The 21,674-nt window shown below is 37.8% G+C and overlaps 1 protein-coding gene and 1 pseudogene across 1 annotated transcript; both read left to right on the forward strand.

The window, feature by feature from the left end:
• Window positions 1-4: 4 nt before the first annotated feature.
• Window positions 5-11,904, forward strand: LOC103937598 (annotated as a pseudogene).
• A 595-nt stretch (window positions 11,905-12,499) lies between these two features.
• Window positions 12,500-14,875, forward strand: LOC103937599 (receptor-like protein 2). The gene has a single exon (XM_048573326.1). The coding sequence runs from the start codon at window positions 12,521-12,523 to the stop codon at window positions 14,654-14,656; it is 2,136 nt and encodes a 711-aa protein (XP_048429283.1). The 5' UTR covers window positions 12,500-12,520; the 3' UTR covers window positions 14,657-14,875.
• The last annotated feature ends 6,799 nt before the right edge of the window (window positions 14,876-21,674 follow it).

Consider the following 21,674-nt stretch of genomic DNA (forward strand, 5'->3'; position numbering starts at 1 on the left):
AGAAGGGAGGAGCTGAAAAAAATGGCGGAGAAGAAAGGAGACTCCAAGTTGAACGTTGCAATCATTCATCCAGATTTGGGCATCGGTAACTTCTTCTTCTTCTCCTTTCCTTCTGTTGTTTTTGAAAATTGTGAAGGAGTTTATGGGATTGAGCTTTTTATGTTGTTAGTGTGATGGGTAGGTGGAGCTGAAAGACTGATCGTCGACGCGGCTGTCGAACTTGCATCCCATGGCCATAAATTTCTCGTTTTCACTTCCCACCACGATAAAATGCTTCGAGGAGACCGTTTCTGGTGTGTGTGGCTTTCTCTACTTCAATTTTATGCTTTGATCAAGTAAATCATTTTTTTTTTTCATCAAAGTATTAGTAGTATGAGAAATGAAACGTTGTGATTGAATTGAGGAAATAACTATTTTTCTTACTTGCCAATCTAATGGATAAAAAGTTGGACTACCAGTAGTTCGGAATAGTGAAGACAAACCTTAAATAAATAAATGAAGTTGCAGAAAGGAGATTGTAATTTCTGTTTTTGAGTTTTAATGGAAGATTTAGATGATGTCCCTGTTTACATATACGAGAAGAAAACAATACTTTTTTGTTTCTGTGTACAGAAAATAGTATGGATTGTTTTAGGAAGAAATAATTTCAAAGCGGGAAGTCCTGGTGTGTGTAATCGACGAGACAAATGATTAAAAATACATACATTCCTGTTGAGGGTGTGAATCCCATGTCGGGGAATGAAAGACTTGCATAAATGTTTTCATTATCTTGGGCCTCTCGACCTGTCGCAAATTGTTTTTGGGTTGAATGCTCACATTCTAATATGGTAAATAAGAGTTTCATCAAATAGGGTACTACGTATATAGATGGATGTTAGGCCTTGGGTTAGAAGGTGGTTTATACGTTTCACTTTTTTTAGGCCCTTTGGGAATGTATAGTGATAGGATTAAAAGCACACCACAAAGTAGCACACAAATGTCCTATTAATTTTCCTTATTAACAATAATATTTGTCAATTGTAGCATATGAAAATAAGGGTCTTTCCTGCAGAAGATTGTTTTATCTAACTACTTAAAATGTCACAAAAACTGGGCTGTTGTCCCTACTGACTAGCCACCGAAAAATAATTATTAGACCGACTTATACTTATCTAAAGTCTACGAAATTTTATATGCAGATATTAGACACATAGAGCTACACTCACACAAATTTTGGGATTTTTGGAGTTGATTTGATATTTAAATTAAATCGAACAAAAACAAGACAGAGACAGATTTTTAAGTAGTTCACAAATTAAGAAAAACGAGTTAGGGGAATTGCTATCCACCACCAAATAATCATGCAAACATGTTATGTTTCATTCAAATTCCTTTCATTTTTGGATGAAGATGCTCAAGTTGGCTCAATGTTAGAACTCAACATATTACTCTTTCTTATGTAGTATGTTAAGAGAATGGCGTTTTCAACTTAACGTAGTCCCTAACATGCAATCTCGAATGGTGTGTTCATAGATTTAACAAGTAGAAATCATTAAGAACGAAAAGAGTTTGAGTCATCATAAGGCATCGTAAGTACTAGCGTTGTCTTACTTATCCTAGAAATTGATTCACATGTTAATCGCAATTAACAAGTACTACTCTAGAACATATGTAGGTCCTCATTCAACAAGGGCAGGCACACATATATTCATAGCATTAGAATCCTAGATATGCTTACTAAGTGTGGATCCATAGAAAACACATAAAGAATTCATCAATGAGACAAGTAGTGAACCAATTTTCATCCATTCGTAAAAGTAATTCAAACGAAATGTCATAACAAACTTGCAATCATATTAGGGGCTTCAAAACAGCCCCTAACTACCAAAAATTAGTTACACATAATTCTCAAATTAAACCAAAAGAAAGACATGAGTTTGAGAAGATAAAACCGAGAGAAGAGAATGCCAAGATTTCCTCCTTCCTTTCCTTCCTTCCCCAACGCAGCAGCCTTGCCTTTTTCCCTTGCTTTGCTTCTTTTTTTTTCTATCTTTTTTTCACACCTTTTCTCCCCCTCTTTGTTGCTGCAACTTGTAGGTCTTTTCTTCTTTTCTGCTGCCACAGTTTTTTCTTCATAACTCACCCCACTAACAGCCATTTAGTGATGACAATAAGTGGGAGGAAATGCTAAAACAATTGTAACACTTTGGGCAGCCTTTATGCCCATTACTCTCACTTAATTTTTCATTTCCTCTGATATTTGAATAGATGTTTGCTGGCTTGTTCTTGGCTGCATCAGTTTTGGCTATTAGTTTTATGGGATTTATTGCTTTCAATGCTTCTTTGTCAGTTACAAACTGCTCAACCTCCTGGGAACCTTTCAGTGTTAGAACGGCCATAACTTTTTCTAGAAAAATGATATTAACAATCCGCAAAATGCTCCAGAAAATAGACATCCGTAGCTTTCCAGCATATAAGGCTCATTCTCTAATTCATTCTGAGCTGTCCGAAACTTGCTTCCAAAGTCAGCTGACCTGCACAGGCAGTTTTGACGAATTTATTACTTAAAATTCCACTTGTGTTATTTTTCTTTTCTTTACTTGACAAATCCTACAAAACACAAAAACAAAGTAAATAACTCAAAAATATAAGGAACTAACTAACAATAGACAAGTGAATTTGGTATAAAATATATATAAATATGAGCTTATCAAATACCCCCATACTTAGCTTTTGATAGTCCTCGAGCAAAACAAAGAAAACATGAAAAAGTAGCAACATGAAAAACATTAGCTCCCCACTATATGACCCTCATAGAATTTCATTCAAGAAAACAAATCATCAAGAACCTTAGCTAGCACCAAGCAAGCTAATCCAAGCTCATTTTCCATTTGAAGATGGAAAAGGTCCCATGAAATCAATGCCCCACACATCAAAGATCTCAACAATCAAAATAGAGGTTTGTGGCATTTGATTTCTTAGGCCCAAGTTACCTGTTCGTTGACAACGATCACATGTTGCACAAAACTCATACACATCCTTAAACAAACTAGGCCAATAAAAACCACTCTCTAACACCTTAAGGGCTGTCCTTTTTGCTCCAAAATGGCCGCCACATGCATAAGAATGACAAAAAGTTAGAATAGATTTAAACTCAGATTCAGGGACACACCTTCTAATCAATTGATCAGGGCAATATTTCCACAAATAAGGATCATCCCACTCGTAGTATTTGGCGGTTTTGACAAGCTTATCTTTCTGAGCACGTGTAAAATCATCCGGAATCTTTTTAGTGACCTTGTAATTGATAATATCTGCGTACCAAGGGTCAGTAACCTTTAATGAAAACAATTGCTCATCCGAAAAACTCTCACGTAAAGGGATGAAATCTTCCTCTATGTTTGAGTGCACAAGTCTGCTAAGATGATCTGCTACAACATTCTCACTCCCTTTCTTATCCTTGATCTCCAAGTCAAACTCTTGAAGCAGAAGTATCCATCGAATGAGTCGCGGTTTTGCATCTTTTTTTGTGAGTAAATACTTCAAAGCTGCATGGTCAGAAAACACAATAACTTTAGTTCCAATTAGATAAGATCTAAATTTTTCTAAAGCAAATACAACAGCTAGAAGCTCCTTCTCTGTTGTTGAATAATTCAACTGTGCATCATTGAGTGTTCGTGATGCATAATAGATGACATGTGGCACTTTGTTGACACGTTGTCCTAGAACTGCACCGACAGCATAATCTGAAGCATCGCACATTAACTCAAAAGGTAAACTCCAATCTGGTGGCATGATCATAGGAGCCGTGGATAACAACTCCTTAAGTTTGTTGAATGCTACCACACACTCTTCATTCATATCAAATATTACATCCTTTTGAAGCAAACGGCACAAGGGTCTAGAAATCATTGAGAAGTCTTTCATAAACCTACGATAGAAACCTGCATGTCCAAGAAAAGAACGAACCTCCCTGACAGTAGTAGGGAGAGGTAAAGAACTAACAAGTTTTACTTTAGATTTATCAACTTCAATTCCATTTTCAGATATGATATACCCTAAAACTAATCCATGTGAAACCATGAAATGACATTTTTCCCAATTTAAAACCAGATTAGTTTCTTGACAACTTTTTAAAACTAGGGACAGATTATGTAGACATGTATCAAAAGAATCACCATAAACTGAAAAATCATCCATGAACACTTCAATTATTTTCTCAATCATATCAGAAAAGATACTTACCATACATCTTTGAAATGTGGCGGGGGCGTTGCAAAGTCCAAACGGCATCCTCCGGTATGCAAATGTGCCAAATGGACATGTGAAAGTCGTCTTTTCTTGATCCTCCGGAGCAACTGCAATTTGATTATATCCAGAATAGCCATCAAGAAAGCAATAATGAGAATGACCAGCTAACCTTTCTAACATTTGATCAATGAATGGAACTGGAAAGTGATCCTTGCGTGTGGTGCTGTTTATCTTCCGGTAGTCTGTACAGACTCTCCAACTATTTTGCACACGTGTAGGCACTAGCTCACTAGCTTCATTCTTAACAACTGTGACTCCAGATCGCTTCGGAACTACTTGAACATGGCTCACCCACTTGCTGTCCGAGATAGGATATATAATGCCAACATCAAGAAGCTTGATAACCTCTTTCTTGACGACCTCCATCATGAGTGGGTTCAAACGGCGTTGAGCTTCCCTTGTAGGTTTTGCACCTTCCTCCAGCAGAATCCTATGCATACATGTAGCTGGATTTATACCTTTGATATATGCAATGCTCCAAGCTATGGCAGTTTTGTGATCCTTCAGTACCCGGATCAGTTTCTCCCCTTCTTCTGCTGCGAGTTGTGATGATATGATGACCAGTAATGTTTCATCCTCTCCCAAAAATGCATACTTCAAATGTTCAGGAATCGGTTTAAGCTCCAATTTGGGTGCCTGAATCACAGAAGGAAGAATTTTTTTGTTAGAAGTAGGAAGAGAAATAAAATGGGAAGAAAACTTACCACGAATTGGTGAAAGAGACTCAAGGGCTGCCACTGTCTGGATTAATTCTTCTTCAATGTGCTCGAAATAATTAAGTTTTCCATGTGTAATGCTATGCACTAACGCCTTCTCTAAATTGTCTTGTCCTACACCTTCATTAAAACAATCCTGCACAAAATAGTCAAACGCATCAATAGACAAACAAGATTCAAAATCACTAGGGTACCTCATAGCATTGAAGATTTTGAACTTGACGTTTTCTCCATCAATTTCCATGGTTAAAGTACCATCGTAGACATCAATCTTCGTATGCGCCGTTCTAAGGAATGGTCTTCCCAATATAAGAGGAAGTGCAGTAGGCATAGGGTCATGTTCCATCTCAAGAACAAAAAAATCAGCGGGAAAAATAAGTTCATTCACTTGCACAAGTACATCCTCCAATAGGCCTTTGGGATATCTATTTGAACGATCTGCCAACTGGATTACTACTTTTGTTTCCTTCAAGTCTCCAAGGTTAGTGATTCATACACTGAATATGGCATCAGATTGATGGATGCCCTTTGATCGCACAATGCTCTTCCAAACTTTTTCCCTCCAATTACACATGGAATGGTAAAGCTACCGGCATCCTTCAACTTCGATGGTAGCTTTCTCTACAAAACAGCTGATACTTCCTCGCTTAATGCCACAGTTTCTTGATCATTGAATCTTCTCTTGTTCGTACAAAGCTCTTTAAGGAACTTTGCATACTTAGGCACTTGTTTTATGGCATCTAAAAGAGGTAAGTTCACTTGGACTTTTCGGAAAGTATCCAAGATTTCCTTATCAGTTTGCTCTTTCTTAGACTTCATAAACCTACGAGGAAAAGGAAAAGGGACAATTAAATGAATTTTGAACTTCTTTACTTACCTTATCCGAATCTTTTTTGTTCAATTCTGTATCTTTATGAGACTTTTTAGTTTCTGTTGAAGCGTCATCTTGCTCAAGATTTTTGGTTTGTTGCTCCCCTTGCTCATTTGTATCTTTTCTCGTCCCTTTTTGCATCCTTGGCTGCTCAAAAACTTCTTTTCCACTCCTTAAAGTCACAACATTCATCTGTTCCGCATTTGGATTCACCACGGTTTGGCTAGGCAACCTTCGTGGTTGGTGTTGTTGCCCCATCAAACTTGCTAACTGACTCATTTGGCGCTTAAGGTTTTCAATTGCTTTGTCTGTTTTTTGTTGATGAGATTGAGTAGAGTTAGCTAAAGAAGCAATTAAATCCTCAAGAGACTTACTTGGAGCTTGTTGTTGTTGAGGCTGAAACGGTGTCTGCGGTCTTGCTTGAAAGAAGCCAGGTGGACGGTTGTAGTTGTTGGGAACAGATTGTTGTCCGTTGTCTTGATTGTTCCACTTTAAGTGTGGATGATCGCGCCACCCTGCGTTATAGTTGTTGGAGTATGGATCATACTTTTGTCTTTGTTGCCCCTGAAACCCTCCTAACGCATTAGCTTGCTCAAGACCACCTTGATCCATTAACGAAGGGCACATATCCGTGGCATGTCCCATCATTGAACAAACACCGCACACCTGTTTTGGAGCCACCATAACCTATTGCACAAGATTAGTCAAGTTAGCTAATTGTAATTCAATACTAGAGTTAGCACTTACCTCGTTAACTTTCTTAAGAGGTAGCTCATCTCTCCCTCCAAATTGTCGTGTGTTGCCAGCAATGTTCTTTAATAATGCCTTAGCATTTGTTGGTGTCTTGTCCATGAATGCTCCTCCACTTGCTGCATCAAGCATTACACGATCAGTACCACAAAATCCTTCCTAAAAATATTGTATTAAAAGATGCTCTGAAATTTGATGATTAGGACAAGATGCAACCAAATGTGTGAATCGCTCATAGTAATCTCCAAAGGGCTCTCCATGTTGTTGTCAGATTGCACATATGTCTTTCTTTATGCTTGCAGCTTTTGTGGCCGAAAAATATTGCTCCAAGAATGCTTGCTTCACCTGGTCCCATGTGTTCATTGATCCTGGAGGTAAATTATAAAGCCACTCCTTTGCCTTAGCTTCTAACGTAAATGGGAATGCCCTCAACTTGACTTGCTCCTCATCCACATTGGCTGGTCTCATTCCCGAGCATACCACATGAAACTCCATGAGATGCTTGTTGGCATCCTCTGTTGAGAAGCCATGGAACTTAGGCAAGTAGTGAATCATGCCGGACTTAAGCTCAAATCCTCCTCCTGCATTAGGATATGTGATGCACAATGGTTGTTGATCTGTATTAGGCGTTGCCAACTCCCTCAAAGTCCGGTTATCAGCCATGCCTTCTTGTGGTTCTTCCTCCTCTTCCGAACTCAAAAGTGGTGGAGAAGATGGTGGTAAAGACACCGATGCACGCTTTTGCTTGATTGTTCCTCAAAGCTTTCGAAATGTTCGTTCAACCTCAGGATCGTAGGAATCTAGATCAATGCTTTTGGACCTTCGAGTATGCATATACTACGAAGAGTACCTGAAATAAAAACAAGAACAAAAACACTAATTAGACAAGAAAAGAAAACAATAAAAGAAAATAAGCAATTAGAAATAACAATGCCCGGCGACACGACGCCAAAAATTTGATAGGATTAAAAGCACACCACAAGGTAGCACAAAAATGTCCTATTAATTTTTCTTATTAACAATAATATTTGTCAATTGTAGCATATGAAAATAAGGGTCTTTCCCGCAGAAGATTGTTTTATCTAACTACTTAAAATGTCACAAAAACTGGGCTGCTGTCCCTACTGACCAGCCACCGAAAAATAATTATTAGACCGACTTACACTTATCTAAAGTCTACGAAATTTTATATGCATATATTAGACACACAGAGCTACACTCACACAAATTTTGGGATTTTTGGAGTTGATTTGATATTTAAATTAAATCGAACAAAAACAAGACAGAGACAGATTTTTAAGTAGTTCACAAATTAAGAAAAACGAGTTAGGGGAATTGCTATCCACCACCAAATAATCATGCAAACATGTTATGTTTCATTCAAATTCCTTTCATTTTTGGATGAAGATGCTCAAGTTGGCTCAATGTTAGAACTCAACCTATTACTCTTTCTTATGTAGTATGTTAAGAGAATGGCGTTTTCAACTTAACTTAGTCCCTAACATGCAATCTCGAATGGTGTGTTCATAGATTTAACAAGTAGAAATCATTAAGAACGAAAAGAATTTGAGTCATCACAAGGCATCGTAAGTACTAGCGTTGTCTTACTTATCCTAGAAATTGATTCACATGTTAATCGCAATTAACAAATACTACTCTAGAACATATGTAGGTCCTCATTCAACAAGGGCAAGCACACACATATTCATAGCATTAGAATCCTAGATATGCTTACTAAGTGTGGATCCATAGAAAACACATAAAGAATTCATCAATGAGACAAGTAGTGAACCAATTTTCATCAATTCGTAAAAGTAATTCAAACGAAATGTCATAACAAACTTGCAATCATATTAGGGGCTTCAAAATAGCCCCTAACTACTAAAAATTAGTTACACATAATTCTAAAATTAAACCAAAAGAAAGACATGAGTTTGAGAAGATAAAACCGAGAGAAAAGAATGCCAAGATTTCCTCCTTCCTTTCCTTCCTTCCCCAACGTAGCAGCCTTGCCTTTTTCCCTTGCTTTGCTTCTTTTTTTTTCTATCTTTTTTCACACCTTTTCTCCCCCTCTTTGTTGCTGCAACTTGTAGGTCTTTTCTTCTTTTCTGCTGCCACAGTTTTTTCTCCATAACTCACCCCACTAACAGCCATTTAGTGATGACAATAAGTGGGAGGAAATGCTAAAACAATTGTAACACTTTGGGCAGCCTTTATGCCCATTACTCTCACTTAATTTTTCATTTCCTCTGATATTTGAATAGGTGTTTGCTGGCTTGTTCTTGGCTGCATCAGTTTTGGCTGTTAGTTTTATGGGATTTATTGCTTTCAATGCTTCTTTGTCAATTACAAACTGCTCATCCTCCTGGGAACCTTTCAGTGTTAGAACGGCCATAACTTTTTCTAGAAAAATGATATTAACAATCCGCAAAATGCTCCAGAAAATAGACATCCGTAGCTTTCCAGCATATAAGGCTCATTCTCTAATTCATTCTGAGCTGTCCGAAACTTGCTTCCAAAGTCAGCTGACCTGCACAGGCAGTTTTGACGAATTTATTACTTAAAATTCCACTTGTGTTATTTTTCTTTTCTTTACTTGACAAATCCTACAAAACACAAAAACAAAGTAAATAACTCAAAAATATAAGGAACTAACTAACAAAAGACAAGTGAATTTGGTATAAAATATATATAAATATGAGCTTATCATATAGAAGTTGGAACAAATAGAACATGTTTTCCTTTCTTTCGTTTTTTATTTTTCTCAGTTTCGTGTTGATCAACTGTCATTCAAGATCACTGCATAGTTTGATGTTTTACTGTCATTTGGTTTCACAGGTATCTTTCCAGTTACTGTATATGGTGCCTTCCTACCCCGACATACATTCTATCGACTCCATGCTTGGTGTGCGTATATACGGTGCCTTTTTGTTGCTCTCTGCATGCTGGTCATGTGGCCATCGTTTGATGTAATACTAACAGATAAGGTTTCCGTTGTCATCCCACTGCTGAAGCTTAAGAAGGCAACAAAGGTATTTGCACCTATTTCGTATGAATTGTTATCCGGTAGCATCTGGTATTAGAGTTGTTAAAGCATTGCATCCTTCTGTTCTGGTTTTGTTTTATTGTCATTTTCCGGATTTATTGCTGTCTCAACAGTCAACACACAACTGTTTTGAGGAGGATATATAGAAAACCCATAGACTTCATAGAAGAAATGACAACTGGTCTGATTCCATATCTGGGCTTTATGACATTCATCTAATTTTTCTTGTGCATCTTTTCAGTGTTATTTTGTTGTGGATATAGTATACACTATTTCTTACTAGATTTCCTTTTTCTTTTTGATAAATACTGCTGCAGGAATGGCAGATAAGATTCTTGTTAACAGCAAAGTCACAGCATCTATGTTTGTGAAGACATTTAAGCATCTTGACGCACGAGGGATTGAGCCAGCTGTCAATGTGAATCAGTTTAATGAACCAGCCAATTCTTACAAGTTACGAACATGTTTGTATATCTGCTGGTGCCCATTGGTTTTAATTTATACTACCTTTATAATTCTATATCTAACCATAACTTTGAACATTTTCTTCTCAGAATTTCATCGGGTATTTACTATTTTTTTTCCTCCTTTGGTTTTCTCATTCCAGGCTAAATTTTCTGTCTATCAATCGTTTTGAGAGGAAAAAGAATATAGACCTGGCAATCTCAGCTTTTGCTTTGCTTCATACGCTCGAAGGGGATATGCTTCAAGGTTCTGATCTGGCTGAAGCTTCCTTGACAATTGCAGGCAAGTTCCTACTTATTATCTCCCCTGAGTAATCTACTAATCTTAACGATTCTACACGGAAATGCATGTTCCTTCATTACTTATGTTGCTGTTGAAGACTGTTTATCTGTTAGTTAGGCTATGAATAACCAAGTAGAAGCATGCAGTAATCACCCTGGTTGTGTGATTAAGCTTTCCCTCTTAATTTGCCTGTTGAGAGCTTTACGGATCCTGCAATTTAACATTTGCATCTGGATGTGGAAAGATGTTCTTTTGTGTTTTTCTTGGTAAATTATGAAACACTAACATATATCTAGAATTTTTAGGGAAGGCTTAGACCCATAGCCAATCCTAGAATTGTAATTTATGAGAAGAAAAAAAACGTATGTGGTCGAAATAGCAATGAACTATTGTGCTGTTATCTTACAGTATCTTATGTCCCTTTAAGAACAGTTTTATAAGCTTGTCTGACGTACAGCCGAATCAGAACCCTGTATGGGGTGTTCAAATTTTCCCTTGTTCTTTGTGAAGATATTTCCACTTCGTTTTGCGTGAAATATGTGAAAATATATATATATATACACACACACATACAGAGTGACCATTAAGTCCAAAGAAATGAGCTGGAAGAAGTTTCTTGGGTTTGGTGTCAACCCTTATGTGGGTCATGTACCAAGAGGAATCAATTCTACTCCAATGGTGTACTGGTTGACTTATAACATTGATATACCCATGTATCATTCCTTAATTGATTGGTAGATCTGCATATGAACACATACGGGAATGATAAATATAATACATGTCCGATGTTTTAGGTGGCTTTGATAATCGTTTGAGAGAAAATGTTGAGTACTTGGAGGTGCTCAGAAGTCTAGCAGAAACGGAAGGAGTGTCCAATCAAGTTAACTTCATCACCTCTTGCTTGACAGCAGAAAGAAATGCACTTCTCTCCCATTGCCTATGCGTCCTTTATGCGCCAAAGGGGAAAATTACATAATTTTGTTCCGTTTATCAGATATTGTGGGGAGAATGAAATTGATGAGATATTCAAATATGCAGGATGAGCACTTTGGCATTGTACCTCTGGAGGCAATGGTTGCTCATAAACCTGTCATTGCGTGCAACAGTGGGGGCCCTGTAGAGACAGTGAAGAATGGTGAGACAGGATTTCTGTGTGACTGTAACCCAAGAGAGTTCTCTTTGGCTAAGGCTAAACTCATAACAGACCCACAGATGGCTCAGAGAAGGGGTATAGAAGCACGACGGCATGTCACAGGGTCATTCTCTACCAAAATATGTGGTCAGCACTTGAATCAATACATTGTTGATGTTGCTCGGACCAAAAGAGACTGAAGAGGGAGTTAACTCATAGACCGAAGTATAATCTGGTTAGTTTTAGGATTTTCTTATGTTTTTTTTAATTACCTAACAAGAACGGCATTAGTGCTTTTGAATGTTATTGTCTTCAACTAATTTGCTAAACATGGCCCGTCGTAGACTTTGAAGTGCTATGTTAAAAGGCCTTGCTTAGGGCCGCCATAGCCCGCTTAGGTCCTAGGCGGCTGGCCACTGACACGATTAATTCTGAGGCGTCTAAAAATAAGAAACAGCACCTAGATCTACCTAGGCACTCGTCTAGGTACCTGTCTACACTGCTTAGGTGACGACTCACTTAGATAGAAACTAGATAATTTCTATTTAGTTGAGTCAATTCAAGTTTTGGCACGCCAAATACGAAATGTTGATAATACTAACCAACATGTATGTATGAAAACCGTGTTCGGTGTCATTTCGTATTCTTCTGCTCCTCTAAATTAAATGCCCCATTTGGTTTTCCAACTACCCCCTAGAAACAAAGGGATAAGTTCTAGTCCCTTCATGGTGGCCCCTCCTTAATTCAGAATATTTGTACGGTTATGGTTGTTTGCCAATTTTTCAGATTGCTGTGATGTTTACCGCTATCGTTTTCGAGCTTTAATGATTCATCGTTTGCAGGCTGAAAAAAGAAAGAAGACAAAAGAACTTCGGATTATGCACGCAATTAGTTGCTCTATATATACCTTTGAGAATTCCGAATGTAAAGAAATATATCTATGCTAGACCAACTTGCTTTCTAACCCAATGGCTCATGGCTTTCTTCTCATCCTCTTATTCTCTCACATCATCTCTACAAATGTTCATGCATGCAACCAAACTGAGCGTGCCTCTCTTCTATCCTTCACCTCCACCCTATCTTCTCCCCCCTTAAAGTGGACTTCAGTTAACTGTTGTTGTTGGAATGGCATTACTTGTAATCAGGATGGTTTGGTCACCCATTTGCTCTTATCCTCCAAAGGTCTCAAAGGAGCTATTTTCCCCTCATCATCATCACTAGGAAATCTCACACACCTCGCCCACTTAAATCTCTCTCACAATTCACTTTCTGGATCACTTGAAACAGAATTCTTCTTGTCTTTGAATCGTCTTGAGATCCTTGATTTAAGCTTTAATCTTCTTTCTGGAAAGCTACCTTTTTCTCTACCATCCCACAATATCCAGACATTGGATTTGTCAAGCAATCGCTTCCATGGTGCAATTCCATCATCATTCTTTCAACAAGCTCGGAATTTAACTAGTTTCAACGTCCACAACAATAGCTTCTCAGGTTTGATCCCATCCTCTATATGTCTTCATTCTTCTCCCTTGATTAGGCTGTTGGATTTTTCCCTCAATGCATTCAATGGTAGCATTTCTCTTGGACTTGGGGGGTGTTCAAAACTACAAATTTTTCGTGCTGGTAACAACATCCTTTCAGGGGTACTCCCCAAAGATATCTACAATGCCACCAAACTCAAAGAAATTGCACTCCCTTCCAATTCACTCCATGGAGCCATAAGTGAGAAAATTTTCAACCTCACCAACCTCGTAATCCTTGACATCTCCTTTAATCAGTTGAGTGGAGTACTCCCTCTCCATTTTGGAAAGCTCTCTAAATTGAAACTCTTGGCTCTTGATTACAACAATTTCGAAGGTTCTTTGCCTCCATCGTTGATGAATTGCACAAACATTGTAGAAATACATATGGCAGCCAACAACTTGGGAGGAGATATCTCCATGCTTAATTTCTCGAAACTTAGTCACCTTAGTAAACTTGACCTACTTCGAAACCACTTTACTGGTACATTTCCAACAAGCCTTTATTCATGCCAATCCCTAAAAGCTATTCGTTTGACTGCAAATAATCTAAGGGGACAAATACAACCTGAAATTCTTTCATTGAAGTCTTTGTCCTTTCTTTCACTGAGTGGCTTAACCAACATCACTGGAGCAATGAAGATATTAATCCATTGCAAAAGTCTTCAAACACTCTTCCTTTCGTATTCGTTCAAAGGCGAGGAAATGCCAGCTGATGAAGGCATACTTGATTTCGGTGGGTTCCAAAATCTTCGAATGTTGACTTTTTTTTATTGTGAATTCACTGGTCAAATGCCTTTATGGTTATCAAAACTCAAGAATCTAGAGGTGTTGATTTTGAAAGGTAGTAGAATTACAGGTCCAATTCCTAGATCTTTGGGGACTCTTCCCAAGCTTTTTTACTTGAGCTTGGCAGACAACCAAATTTCAGGTGAATTTCCAAAAGAACTTTGTGGACTACCAAGGTTGGTACATGAACCGACCACAACTCAGGTAGATGATTATATTGACTTGCCAATCTTTACCCTTAACCTAATGTACCCGCAAAGATTGTCCAGCCTTCCACCAACGATAAATCTATCCCTCAATTATGTTCATGGTAGAATACCTACTGAGATCGGCCAAATATACCTTGTCCACAACTTGGAACTTAGTGGCAACTACTTTTCTGGCAACATTCCAGAACAAATATCCAACCTAAAAAATCTAGAGACTTTGCAGCTCTCCATGAATCATTTGTCTGGAAACATCCCGTTGTCATTGGGAAGTCTTAATTTTTTAAAATCCTTCAATGTCTCATACAATAATCTCGAAGGACCAATCCCAACAAGCACTCAGCTCCAAACTTTCAGTGCTTCTGCGTTTGAAGGGAATTCAAAATTGTGTGGCCCTCCACTTCTGAATGAGTGTCTACCAACTAAAGGTATTGATGCAGATAGTAAGAACAACCAAGGTGTGGACAGTGAGCATCAATTTCCATGGTTGTATATTTTCTCCGCACTAGGTTTCATCGTTGGATTTTGGGGGAGTGTGTGGTTCTTAATTGTTAAGAAGACATGGAGATGTGCAGTTTTAAATTCTTAGACAATGTACAAGATAGGCTTCATGTCAAGATTACAGTGTTTAAGACCATGATGAATAAAAGGCTTAGAGGATACTAGATTGTACTTTTTATCGTACATCTTCGGTTTTCTTTAGAGGATACTAGATTGTACTTTTTATCGTACATCTTCGGTTTTCTTTTCATAATGAAGAGTGCAAAGATATGTATATTTCTGATACCAGTTCTTTTTTTAAGTTTTATTTTAGAGTGTTTTGGCTTATATTTGCTCTTTTTTTTTTGTATTTTCTTTTTTAAAAGGGGTAAGGTGTACGTTCCTATTTTTTTTTTTTTCTTTTTAAGGAAGAGTAAGGTTTATGTCCCTTTTTTTTTTGTATGAGGGGTAATGTTTATATCCCCTTACTAAGTATAGCTTCTTTTTCTTTTCATATCAAAATTAAATTAAACTAAGAGTGCGTAGTGTGGGATTAACCCTTATTATAATGCATGCAGTATTAGAGCATTAATAAAAGTGCATATATGTAAAGAATATTTACACGTAAATAACTTCCTACATTATCGGAAGTGAACATCACAAACTGCCAGTGATCCTTGTCTCCACCAGAGTATAGCTAATAAGTCCTGGAGGAGTGCAAAACAAATAGTATGAGCGGGCAAAAATAAAAGTTTTTAAAAACTTTGTTTTTCGTAATATGGTAACCCCTTCCTGTAAAAACTCGTAGAATGATTTTTTGTAGAGGAGAACTTACTCTAAGAATTTCAAAGACAGGCAGGCACGATGGTATGTCATGCCATGACTTTGATCTAAAAAAATAGAAATATTATACATGTTGTTGTTGCTGTGATTTATGAGTTTGTGAATCTAAATATGGCATGATCATACATGTATCTTTATCTGCTCATCTACATATGCTTTCACTTGTGTTACGGTTGGGACATGCTTCACGTGTATGTTCACACTGCACTTGCACTTACGTTCATTAGGCATTCTAGGATCCAGGTGTGATGCACTTAGAGCGAGTTTCAGGTAATTGCCATACTAGAGCGTAAATTTATATACATAGCCTGTTCATGATAAAATAACTTGTGTGACTGCATTTATTGCTGATGAGCATATCATATTATACTACATTTAATTATTATTATTATTATTATTATTGAGATTTATGTGATTTACCCGTATTCTCGAAATAACTGCATATTTTTTATATTATTTGCTTTGTGTCTTCATACTTATATCTAGTGCGATTTTATTGTATGTATATAGTCAATTCATGTGCTTAGGAACAATAACTTTTGTGGTTCTCTTTTGCAACAGCATCATGCGAACCCTCCCCTGCGCCCTTTCATCACCATGTCTGCTAGAAAACTCACCTTCATCTCTCTAAAACAGAAATCAGAAGTCACAGAAGATATTCCATTGAAGACTGACCTTCATATCTCTAAAAACAAAGCAAAAACCAAGAACGAAAAAAAGGGGAAAAAATTCACTTCTTGCGCAATCAGCAGAGAAAGCAAGAAGGAAGAAAATAAGGGAATACAAGATAAAACTATAAGACAAAAGGTTTAATCGTTATATTATTCTTCTCCCTCTAGGAGGCATTATATATGAAATATATCTTGTGATACAAAAAAAAATAAAGGACTTCTAACTAAGTTAAGAAACACAACTATATTCCTAATACATAATTATTCTACTGGGGTTGACTCACGTCCACACTTCCCCTCAAGTTGGTGCATAGATATCCCCTAAGCTCAACTTGTCAAGTGAGTCTTGGAACCTGCTAGCAAAAACTGCGTGTGTTAGAACATCTACCAACTATTCTTCCGTCTTCACAAATGGAATGTCAACCAACTTAACGTCAAGTTTCTCCTTTATGAAGTGTTTATCCACCTCCACATGTTTGGTCCTATCATGTTACACCGGATTGTTAGCTATCTCCTGAGCTGCTTGATTATCACAGTACAACAACATAGACCCCTTGGGTTTAAAGCCAATCTCAGTAAGAAGAATCCGAATCCATAGGAGTTCACAAATACCATGTGTTATTCCCCTGTATTCAGCTTTTGTTGACAACCTCACCATTACATTCTGTTTTTTACTTCTCCAAGTCACAAGATTACCGGCTACGAATGTAAAATAACCTGATGCAAACTACCTATTAGTAATATTCCCATCCCAATCTAGATTAGTATACCCTTTCACCTCCATGTGTCTATGCTTTCTATACATTAGACCCTTTCCTGGAGCTCCCTTTAAATAGCTTAGGATTCGCATTACTGCTACCATGTGATCTTCACTCGGTGCATGCATAAACTGACTCACCACACTTACTACATAAGCAATGTCTGGTTTAGTGAGGGACAAGTAAATCAATCTTCCTACTAACCTTTGATATCTCTCCTTGTTTGTTGAAACTTGATCTTGATAGATCCCAAGTTGATGATTCTACACAATTAGAGTATCTGCTGGTTTGCATGCGAGCATACCTGTTTCAGATAACAAGTCCAACATATTCTTACGTTGTGACAAATATATCCTTTCTCGAGATCTAGCAGCCTCAATACCTAGGAAGTACTTGAGTCCCCCTAGATCTTTCATTTCAAACTCGGAAGCCAAGTACCTCTGTAGTAGTTCAATTTCCTTTGTATCATCCCATGTGACAATCATATCGTCCACATATATAATGAGTAAAGTAACTTTACCATCCTTGCATTTGATGAATAAAGTAAGATCTGAGTTCCCTTGTTTGTATCCGTACTTTTTCATGGCAGAGTAAATCTTCCAAACCATACTCTAGACAACTGCTTGAGACCATACAACGCCTTCCGAAGTCTACACATTTTCCCACTGGAATTTGTAGTGCCATATCTTGTTGGAATATCCATGTAGACCTCTTCTTCTAAATCCCCATATAGAAAAGCATTATTTAAGTCAAACTGTCTTAGAGACCAATCAAAATTAGCAGTAAGAGAAAACAAGATTCTAATAGTATTCATTTTTGCAACAGGAGCAAAAGTTTCCTGATAGTCAACACCGAATGTCTGTGTGTACACTTTGGCCACTAGTCTCTCCTTGTACCTATCAATTGATTTGTCAACCTTATGTTTGATGGTAAACACCCATTTGCATCCCATTGTCTTTTTTCCTTTAGGAAGTGTAACCACACTCCACGTATTACTCTTCTGTAATGCCTCCATCTCAATTTGCATTGCCTCTATCCATTTTGGATCTTTCAAGGCTTCTTCCACTCTGGTAGGTATTTTGATGGTTTCCATTTGTTGAACAAGTGCACAGTATTTCGGCGAGAGTCGACGAGTGGAGACACACTTCGCAATAGGGTATCGTACCTTCCCTTCTGGAGAGTACCTTTCTGGTGGCTTTCCTTGAATCTGTCTAGGAGGTAACACATAAAGTGGTTTAATAATTTCGGAGTGAGCACTTGCCTTAAGGATATCCGTTGGATCATAGACTCGTACTAGAAGAGTGTGAGAAGGGTTGTTTCTTGAGATGATACTCGGACAAGTGGCAGAAGGTCCATTTGGGTAAGTGTTAGCAGCGGGTAGCCTATCTAGGCTAGCGTCATCAACGGGAAGCCCATCTGGGCTGGCATTAGTGATGGTAGAGCCTCCAGCAATTGGAAAGAGCTCAAGCTCATATGGACAGGTACCATTATGTGACCCAAATGTCGCTATTTCTATTAGCAGCCCATCATCGCGCTTATCAGTAAGCCCATCATTTGTCCCATTTGTTTCCATACTCATAAGCCCACTTTCACGATCTTCAACACACCCATTGTTTGGGTAGTCGGCATGTACAGGTACATCAAACCAACCATAGTCTTCATCTAAGGTTGTCTCCCTTTGAGGAATATAGCTAGGAAGAAAAAACAATTCATTTTCGAAGAAGGTAACATCCATTGTGAGTAAACATGTTGGCTAGGTGGATGATAACATCAGGTAACCACTGTTGGATTTTTCCTTCAATGCATTCATTGGCAAGATTTCTCCTAGACTCAGGGAGTGTTCAAAATTGCAAATTTTTCATGCTGATTATATTAACTACTCAAGATTACTTCCGAATTATATCTACAATGCCACCAAACTCGAAGAAATTGCATTCCCTTCCAATTCACTCAATGAAGTTGTAGGAGAGAGAATTTTCAACCTCACCAACCTTGCAATCCTTGACCTCTCATTTAACCAATTGAGTGGCATACTCCCTCCCCATTTTGGAAAGCTCTCCAAATTGAAACACTTGCTCTTGATTACAACTATTTCGAAGGTTTTTAGGCCCCATTGTTGATGAATTGCACGAACCTTGTAGAAATACATATGGCAGCCAACAACTTGGAAGAAGATATCTCCATGCTCAATTTCTCGAAACATAGTCACCTTAGTAAACTTGACCTATTTCTAAACCACTTTACCGGTACACTTCCAACAAGCCTTTATTCATGCCAGTCCTAAAAGCTATTCGTTTGACTGCAAATAATCTAAAAAGACAAATACAACCTGAAATTCTTTCATTGAAGTCTTTGTCCTTTCTCTCACTGAGTAGCTTAACCAACATCACTGGGTCAATGAAGATATTAATGCATTGCAAAAGTCTTCAAACGCTCATCCTTTCACAGTTGTTCAATGGCAAGGAAATTCCAACTGATGAAGGCATGCTTGGTTTCAGTGGGTTCCAAAATCTTCGAATGTTGCTTTTTTTATTATTGTGAGTTTACTGGTCAAATGCCGTTATGGTTTTCAAAACTCAAGAATATAAACATCTTAATTGTGGCAGGTAGTAGAATTACTGGGCCAATTCCTAGATTGTTGGCGACTCTTCCCAAATTCTTGTTCTTGTCCTTGAAAGACAACCAAATTTCCAGTGAATTTCCAAAAGAACTTTGTGGACTAACAAGGTTGGTACATGAACCGACCACAACTCAAGTAGACGATTATGTTGACCTGCCTATCTTCACCGCTTCAAACCTAGTTTACCCACGAAGATTTTCCAACTGGCCACCAACAACAACCCTATCTCGCAATCACGTTCATGGCAAAATACCTACTGAGATCGGCCAAATACACCTTGTCCACAACTTGGATCTTAGTGGCAACTACTTTCCGGCAACATTCCAGAACAAATATCCAACCTCAAAAATCTAGAGAATTTAAGCCTCTCCATGAATCAATTGTCTGGAAACATTCCGTTGTCATTGGCAAGCCTTAATTTCTTAAAATATTTAAATGTCTCGTACAATAATCTCGAAGGACCAATCCCAACAAGCACTCAACTCCAGAGTTTCAATGCTTCTGCATTTGAGGGGAATTCAAAACTATGTGGTGCTCCACTTCCCAAAGAGTGTCCACCAATTAAGGTCATTGATGTAGATGGTAAGAACAACCAAGTTGTGGACAGTGGACATCAATTTCCATGGTTGTATATTTTCATTGCACTGGGTTTCATTGTAGGGTTTTGGGGAGTGTTTGGTTCTTTAATTGTTAAGAAGACATGGAGATATGCCTACTTTCAATTCTTAGATAATGTACAAGATAGGCTCTATGTGATGATTACACTGCGTATGACCATGATGAAAAGAAGGCTTAGAGGAGACTAGATTGTACTTTTCATTGTACATATTCGGCTTTCTTTTCATACCAAAGACGACAAGAATATGTATTTTTTTTATGCCTTCTATATGTAAAAATTAACACTAATGGTACTTGTAAATGTGATTTTGTTAAGGGTGCGTGATTGGGGAATTTATCTATATATTGAATGTCCCTAGTCTTGTGTATGAAGAAATATTATGTCATTCAAGACCCGCAGATGGCTGAGAGATTGGGTATACAAGCGCGATGGAATGACAAAGAGTTATTCTCTACAAACATATGCTCAAACAAAAAGATTTTGAAGGGAGAATTATATAGCACGATACGAAAGACTACATGACGTTGTGCATTATAAGTTGTTCAACTGAGCCAACTCAGAGACTTAAATATTAATTGGGTAAATTACACCAAATTACCTTAACTATTGGTCTCACAAAACTATTATACCTCATCTTTTAAAATTGACAATGTCATGCCTCATCTTTAGAATTTGGTCCAATGTTATACCTTCCGTTAGCTTGGCATCAATTTCTCAAATAAATGCTGACGTGACTTAATCCGAAACCCACTTTCTATAAAAAATTATTAAAATATTATTAAAAACTAAAAAAAATCATTTAATTTTTTTTAAATATTAAAATAATATAGAAAAGTTAAAAAATTTAAAATTTGAAAATAAAAACCTCAGTTTGTTCCCTCCCCCCACCCTTCTCTCTCTTCTCCCCCATCTTCATCTTCTTCCCCCTTCCTGCAAAGAAGAAAAGAAAGAAAAAAAAAAACCAATTTGTCTTCCCCTTTCCCCCTTCCCCACCCCCCCCCCCAACCCTGTCTTCTCCCTACACCCACCCACGCATCCACCCTCCCCACCCACCCTCGCACCCACCCTCTACACCCAACCTCGCACCCATCCTCTTCCCTCGACAACCATTCCCCCCATTTTCTCCGTGCCCAGGTTCTCCACCCGCGGAATCGGCCTAGCAAAGGTTTCCCAATTCTACCTTAACGGGATCTAGGTTTTTCTCTAGGTTTTTTTGTTTTGTTTTTTTTTTTTTGGGCTGCAGGTAGTGGGTGCGAGGGTGGGTGTGGAGGGTTTAGGGAAGATAGGAAGGGAAAGAAAGGAAGGGGGTCGGGGAAGATGAAGATGGGTTTTTTTTTTTTTGGGGGGGGGGGACAAATTGGTTTTTTTTTTTTCTTCTTCTTTTTTCTAGGTTGCAAGAAGGGAGAAGAAAATGAAGATGGGGGAGAAGAGAGAGAAGGGTGTTGAGGGGGGGGGAAAGGACGAACTAAGAGTTTTTTTTTTTTTTTTTTTTTAACTTTTCTTTATTATTTTAATATTTAAAAAATATTAAATGATTTTTTTTTTAGTTTTTAATCATTTTTTATTAATTTTTAATAGAAAGTGGGCCTCGGATCAAGTCACGTCAGCATTTAACT

This window comes from the organism of the source record quoted next, unplaced genomic scaffold (assembly GCF_019419815.1).
Source record: "Pyrus x bretschneideri cultivar Hongxiangsu unplaced genomic scaffold, Pyrus_bretschneideri_v1 Contig66, whole genome shotgun sequence".
In the NCBI taxonomy this organism is placed as follows: domain Eukaryota; kingdom Viridiplantae; phylum Streptophyta; class Magnoliopsida; order Rosales; family Rosaceae; genus Pyrus; species Pyrus x bretschneideri.